Below are 7,500 nucleotides of genomic sequence, written 5' to 3' on the forward strand. Positions count from 1 at the left end.
AGAATGACAAGGATGCATCCCAGCCAGTCGCTCGCCATTTTAATCTGCCTAACCACTCCAAAAAGCACATGCCTATCTGCGGCCTTTCCCTACATCTAGGTACGACGGAAAGCCGCAAGAATCTGGAACAAAAATTCATCTTTCAAATCCGCACCCTTAATCCTCACGGTATTAACGAACGCTTTACATTTAACTAATTTATTCCTATTTTTCACGTTGCCATACTATAAAAACTACACGTAACCCATAATCCCTCGATTCGCTCTGACGAAAGGCTAACGCTCGAAACGTCAGCTTTTAGAATCTCTGTACGGTGGCCAATTTACATTATCAACTCCGTTGATAAAACCAAATTTTTGTATACTACTTCCCCACCGACGCAGCACCACAGTTTCTTTAGAAACTACCCCTTCATTCTATATTCTCTTTGTTTTAGTATATACTAACTCCGTTGATAAAACCAAATTTTTGTATACTACTTCCCCACTGACGCAGCACCACAGTTTCTTTAGAAACTACCCCTTCATTCATTTAGTATATACTAAAACAACTATTCACCTCATTGTTGGTGGCTAGTGATGTTTATTATTTTACCCTGCCGCTTTGTGGCTCAGTAAATATCCACCACTAGCCATCTCCACTTGGTTGAATAATTGCTAATTATTATAATTTTTGTCAGGGGAAGGAGATCATGTTATTGCAAGAGCAGAGTATGACTTTGATGGAGAAGGAGAGGAAGAGCTGTCTTTTCGTGCTGGCAACATTCTACGGCTTGCACCCAAAGGGAAGCAGCCTCGTATCCGTGGATGGCTTTTGGGAACAGTTGATGGTAGCACCGAGGGAATTGTTCCTGCAAATTATGTTAAGGTTTGTGGAGAAAGTTCTCTAAGGGCGTTGTTGTTAATTGTGATACAGTTAGCAAATAATAATAATTATTATTAACGATTATTCACCTCCGGCTTGGTGAATATTGGTGGACAAAACCCAAGATGGAGTCGAGGCTTTTATTCACTGATATTCACCGAGCCTGTGGTGAATAAATCATTGTTTTGGTATTTATAATTACATGAAAAATATTATTATTTGAAAAATATGCATTTTCTTTAACCATTGATTCCTGGGTGTTCCCCATTGACAAGTAAAATCATCTGGCATTAGATTAAAATAATTAGTCTGATCGGTTTTGGCTGGTTCTGGCCGGTTCAGGTGTCTAAGGTTTAAAACATTGATTTCTTCGTCCGTCAACTTGAAAAAACCACATCTACCGTTATATTGTGATTATCATGTTATAGTCACCTCAAGTGCAACCAATCAGCGCAGAGAATTTTCAGTAATCACCTTTGTTATGATACTAATAATATTATTATTCCAGCTGATTTGGGCATTCAGAAAACTACTTTGTTATTATGCGCCCTTTCTCAAGTCAAAAGCCTTCTCATACTCAGTTTTAGAGTTTGGAATGGCGACATTAAGATTGGACAAAGTTCTGCTCAGATGGTTGGATAGATGGTGAAGCTAGTCATTGCTTAGTATCTGAGTAAGCTGCAAAGATGCCTGACAAAAAATTTAATTTTAGAATCAGTCTTAAATGTGACAATGGCCCTATAATGCCACTAGGCACGAGGAGTAAGGTAAATTTGACTTCCAGTTGTTCACACCCGCAAAAGTAAAATTCATTATGGTTTCAAGTTTTCTTCCCCTTTGCAGATTTTGGGTCTCCGACGCAGAAAAAAGCAGGTGAGAGAGTCCAAACAAGACAGCAGTCAAGAGCAATGTGGCATATCTGAAGCCAACTTGGGTCAGGAATTTGTCAAGGAAGAGGACAAAGCTGACGGTAATGGTTTGATATCATCACAAGACCTGATTACCGAGGAGACTTTGAATGAAGAAACTCTTGCAGATAGTGAACTTTTAGATTCTGATTTGCGAAGTCTTAATGAAGGACAGAATTAGTTTGGTCAAATAGGAAGTTATATTGAATAATTCCAAAACTACTAACTTTAGTCGTACTGAAGTTGTTAGTTTTAGAATTGAGTTTAAGTGATAAGTTATCAGAGTATCAATGGTTCGACTCCTGAGGAGTCATTATTGATCAATACCCGTATATCTCTAAATGATAATAGTGGGTTTAATTGTAGACACAATGGTATGAACCAAATATCCTTCTCACACACCTCTGGGAGCATTGAAGCACAAGCAACAAAAATTAATGAATACAGGTGACAAAAAAATTCGGAAAAGATCTGATCGCTGAAACTGCAGTAGGAACAGGCAGACAGTAAAAGAGCATGTGACTTTAAGGTCACTTGGGCCCATACCCCAGAGGGTGTGAGAAAACATTTTCTGCTTCTTTCATTCCTCAGCCAACGTTTTTATGATGCAGCAATTTGTTTGGCCTCATTAAGGAAACAAGAGCATTTCATATTGAATATCAAATTGTAATTATGGGCATCTTCCATGTTCTTTAAGGCCTTATCCACATTAATTCATTTTCATTTCAGCAAAATATCTTTCATTCCATGCTACAATGCTAAGAAAAACGTTTTGAAAGTTTTGCCACTTTTTATAGCATTGTTTTCAAGTATCTGCACTTAAAGTGGATTGTTTTGAAAGTCTGTGTTTTAAAGTGAAACTGCATCACAGATGGTGGGGCCTAAGGGTTGATTATCAGAAATACACTCAACTCACAAAAGTTACATGTGTATCTGCTCAGCCTGTAGATACAATAATAATTTGTGGAAGCATTTCTGAGTTATATCATTCATATCAGTCTATCTTCACCTGGGGAAAGCTCAAAAGCAACAACTTTGCTATACAGTGTAAAAAAATGTACAGAGGTCATTCTTAAACATTGCTATTTTTCTTTGAATTCACATTAGAAATGCAGTGGGCAGAACATTCAGATCAAAATTAATCATGATGCAACCAATAAAATTACAGTATTTCTAGGTCATGTGACCAAAACTGCCTCATCAAATTTGTGTTTAAAACGTTTTTCCAGCAGTCTGATCTAAACACTGCAATCTCTCCCTTTTTGTTGGTTTCCGTCTGTCACTCTGCACGAAACACAGTTTTACAACTTTTATGTGATGTACTGCTGTGGTAGACTTTGCCCTAAAAGTGCATGTGAGACTAATTAAGTTAAAGACATCTGCTAAATTAATTTTCCAGTGTTCTATGATATCTCTTCTGATATTTCCTCTTCATCTGGATTGTCATCATCACCATCCACCTCAGCATTTTCTTTTTCTAATCTTTCCATCTGCTTGGCAAGTTCAGCCTCATCACTCTCTGTCACCACTTTAGGCTAACCAAACAGGAAAAAATCAAACTTAGATACTACTACTGTTCGTTTGTGTAATAGTGTCCCCATTACATTGAATTCTAGTGACATCTTCATAAAGACGCTCCCTTTAGTCCCATTTATAACAACCATAAAATGTTTTGATAAATGAGTACCCACCCCTGATCATTAACTGGAACCTTAATTTCACGGAATGACAAGAAATTGGAAAATTGAGTTTCATGTACATGCATAATTATAACGGTTTTCAAGAAGTTTATAATGACACTTTAATTTGAGAAAGATATTTGCTTTGAAGGCACACTGGAACATACTTTTTAACTGGTTAATTAAACCAGAGCATCCATTGGAATTGTTGAAATATTATTACTGTTCCAATGTTCCTTGTATAAGAAAAAAAAAATTGGGGTTTTTTTTTTCAGTGAGGTGAAAGTCAAGGTATTATTATTTTGGAGGATTTGGGGTTAATTTGAAACTATTTTTCTCTGGATTATTGCCCGAACGCTTTTGTACGAGGGTTCTTCTCAGTTATAACAAGGCATCATTGTGAAGAAGTTAATCAAACTGAGAATCCTCTGTTCATGTGGAAAACAGGGAGGCCATAAATAATTATTATGCCTAAAAACATTGCACTGTCTTCAGCTCCATAATTTGCTTTTGTTTTCACATTTCCATTCACTAGAGCCAAAAGAGGGTTTGCAAAAAATAATAAAAATAATAATACATGTATGTAAGAGGTGCATGCTATTCTTTCAGTCTATTCCACGGTAACAACATTCCTTAATTAAGGACGGTGCCTACTAATTCAAAGGTATTTTTGCACGGTTTACTGAATATGTGGAAAAAGCAGATCTTAACAAGTGTTATTGAAATCCCAAAAGAAAATTAGGGGTAACCACGAATTTTTCGAAGATAATTAACAATAATTATTTGTAAAAAGCTTTTAAATACAAAGCAATGTATGACGTTCTTTTCCAAATTAAAGCTTAATTATCTCTGAAAAATCCATGGTTACCCCAATTTTCTTTTTGTATATCAAGAACACTTACTAAGTTCTACTTTCTCCGCATAGTTTTGAACCATGCAAAAATATCCCTGTATTAATAAGCACTACCCATTGGAAATCCGAGTATCTCTAGATACGCAGAATGTTTGCACAATAACAATAGTAGGAACCGTCCTTAAAAGAGGTTGCACACATAAAGATTCTCAGAAGATTAGCGAAAGACATCATGGAAGCCAGGCCCCTTCATCTGGAGACACCGTCAAGGCTGACATAACATCACACGCAAATCAAAAATCAACAAATGCAGTCACTTCCACTTTCCAAATTTTTAGACAGATGGAGAGTCTGAAATCCAAGCCAAAGTTTTAACCTAACCCATAATTCACTAAAATTGTTGCTACATTTACACACATTCCACCATCTGAATTTCTTCTATGGGTACAATGTAAACCTGCCGATACATGCACACACCTGAATTGTGTCTGCATCCCTACTTAAGAAAACAAATAGGAACTTATAACCTTTCCCCATAAAACTTACTGCTGCCTTCTCATTGAAGTCTCCACCATATTTCTTGATGCTAGTTCTAATAGCATCCACAGCTGATGTCAAGCATTTGAGTCCTTCATCTCGATCCAAAGTTGTTGTGGTAATCACGTACAATGGAGCTGCTATCAAATTTATCTAAAGGCAATACAAAGTATTTAACACCCATTGACCCCTGGGAGGGAGATTTAATAGATATTACTGTCTAATGCCAGATGGAGTCAGTGGGTTAAAGAAGCCTTGTTCTTGCTGTAGTCAGCTGCCACCATGTTCGCTTTCACCAAAAAAATGTATAAAATACTCAAATGTTCAGCTTCTGAGTAAAAACTTACAGTGAAAGTGAAAGCAATGGCAAAATATAGAACCAGAAAAAATGGAAAATAACAACTAGGTTATGGTCACATGATTAAGTTAACCAATATATGCGTAAGCATGCAAAGAAAGAGGTTTACAGAAGATCTCTCTGTATTCTTGATGTCATTATCTGGACTATTAAGGTGACTGGAACCAGTTTCAGTACTTTTAAGAGACCTTATTAGCAACACTATCACCAATAATTATTAATTGCTTAACAAAATGCGCCCACTATTATGATGTAATTGGGTCACCATGGCAACATGAAAAGCTCTCCAAAAACCCTATATTTTTATCATTACTTGCTTATATCTCAAAAATGAACTTGGTGAACCCCATTTCTTATTTAAGCAATAGACCACAAGTTTCTATGGTTTATAGGCTGATAAACCACATGGGATGTTGGTAGAACACGATTCGTAAATCGAATTCTTCGAGCTAGCTCACACTAGCTGTGCTGTTTGTAATCATGTACACCTAACATGATCTAGTGCTATCTGGAGTAGTATTTAAACTCAAAGCCTGAGTGTTGGAAACTGAACCACGCTGTTCCCCGAAGAATATTCTAGACATTTCCCAACATTCAAGTTACACTTTTACATGTCTTCTATCTCCATCCATGATTTCAACAAAATTGTGTCTGCTGATTTTCAGAAAGACGGGAAAAGAGTATCACATGATTATCCTTTTGGCCGTGCTTGTCCCAGCAAGATTGAATAAACCCAAAAAAGGTTTCAACAAAAATTTCGAGGTTTGAATTGAATTGATCAAACCTCAAGGTATTCGATTAAATGATAAAAATCAAAACAATGGATTTAACGACTTTTTACTGGTTTGAATTAAACCAACATCTAGCAGATTAAACATAAATTTTAAGGATCAAATTCTGCTACAAACGGCTTGCCATAAGCTGTCAAATTGGTTGAACTGTGACGTGGACTGCGGGAAAAACTGGAGAAAGAGCAAAAGTCTGAACAAACCTTAACTGGTGCATCTTCTGAAGAGCACTTCAATCCTTCTAGTAAGGAGGTCTTTACAGCATCAATGCCATCATATGCATAGCAGGATACTTCAATATCAGCACGGACTTTAACAGCTTGGGGAGTCAGTCTCCTTGCAATGTTGTTCAGTAAAGTAGATTTGGTTTTTTCGTCAAGATCTAACTCATCCAGCACAGATGGATCCCTAAAATATCACATTTTCCTTCACCAAGGTGGTTTATAAAAGGATTAAATTAAGGTCTCAACTAGATGCTTTTGACAAATGGTATACAATAAATCATTTAAATTTCTGCCCTTTTGCAATGTTTTTGACCAAAATAATCTACACTTGTCTTACAGTTATTATGCAAATCTAGAAAATAAAGTATAAAACAAAAATCTATTTTAATCAATGCTCAATTGATGTGCTTATTGAGGGAGATGTGGAAGTTCCAGAGATAACAGAGAGGCAGGTCTGGAATATTCTTACTAAGTTGAAAAGCAGAAATTCTCACTCCAGTAATCACTCAAGTGTGGAATTTATCGTTATCAACTCACTCATGGCCAGGTTCCTGGAAGAGGGAGAATATTAACCCCCTACCCAAGGTCGACATTCCTAAAGCGGATCCAGAGGGATAAATGTCACACCTGTGATTGCCAGGGCCTTCGAGAAAGTTGTATATAACACACATGCGAGGAGAGCTGTTTGCTTACAGGGAGGGGGGTAACTGTATGAACGCCTTAATATCTATTCAACATCATGTTTATAAATTTAATATTAGACAATCTAGACTGTAAGGCAGTTCGCATCTTTACTATGGATTGTACAGTGTAGCAAAGCTTTCGATTCAGTTAACCATAGTCTACTCTCTGCAAAACTTAAGCAGCTACCACTAAACCCCTATATAATTAACTGGTTCCACAGCATGTTTCATCTGGTAACCATGTTTGTACTTGGGAGGTAGTCAACAAGGGTATGACTCAGGGAAGTGTTGACGGCTCTCACCTTTTTAATGTTTTTTTTAATGATTTAAATATTTTTCATAATGACGTTCCTGCTCTTTTAAATATGCAGATGACTCCACTATCATTGCTCCAGTAAGCAGTAATTCTGATCCGTCTGACCGTTTAGTAGAACTACTTTTAACCCTTTCACTCCTGTGGTGTTCCCCAATGACGAGTAAAATCGTCTGACGTTAGACAGAGTAAAATCTATAAGTCTCATTGGCCCTTACAGGAGTGAAAGGGTTAAATTATGGGGACATAGTTTTTTGAGTGAACCTAGCTGTTGTTGACCCTTTCACTCCTGT

The 7,500-nt window shown here is 36.9% G+C and overlaps 2 protein-coding genes across 2 annotated transcripts in view; one reads left to right on the top strand and one right to left on the bottom strand.

Annotated features, from left to right (window-relative positions):
* LOC138045425 (peroxisomal membrane protein PEX13-like) overlaps nucleotides 1-2,964 on the top strand; it is a 10,137-nt gene extending 7,173 nt beyond the window's left edge. The window contains exons 4-5 of the mRNA XM_068891932.1: nucleotides 680-867; nucleotides 1,708-2,964. Coding sequence (XP_068748033.1) covers nucleotides 680-867; nucleotides 1,708-1,953 — 434 coding nt within the window. The 3' untranslated portion in view covers nucleotides 1,954-2,964. The remainder of the gene's footprint in view (nucleotides 1-679; nucleotides 868-1,707) is intronic.
* Nucleotides 2,418-7,500, bottom strand: part of LOC138045426 (eukaryotic translation initiation factor 2 subunit 1-like) — a 10,862-nt gene continuing 5,779 nt past the window's right edge. Inside the window, exons 4-6 of the mRNA XM_068891933.1 lie at nucleotides 6,191-6,395; nucleotides 4,851-4,994; nucleotides 2,418-3,307 (exon numbers count right to left, since the gene is read on the bottom strand). Coding sequence (XP_068748034.1) covers nucleotides 3,176-3,307; nucleotides 4,851-4,994; nucleotides 6,191-6,395 — 481 coding nt within the window. The 3' untranslated portion in view covers nucleotides 2,418-3,175. The remainder of the gene's footprint in view (nucleotides 3,308-4,850; nucleotides 4,995-6,190; nucleotides 6,396-7,500) is intronic.

This window comes from Montipora capricornis, chromosome 4 (assembly GCF_036669925.1).
Source record: "Montipora capricornis isolate CH-2021 chromosome 4, ASM3666992v2, whole genome shotgun sequence".
NCBI classification, from domain to species: Eukaryota; Metazoa; Cnidaria; class Anthozoa; order Scleractinia; family Acroporidae; genus Montipora; species Montipora capricornis.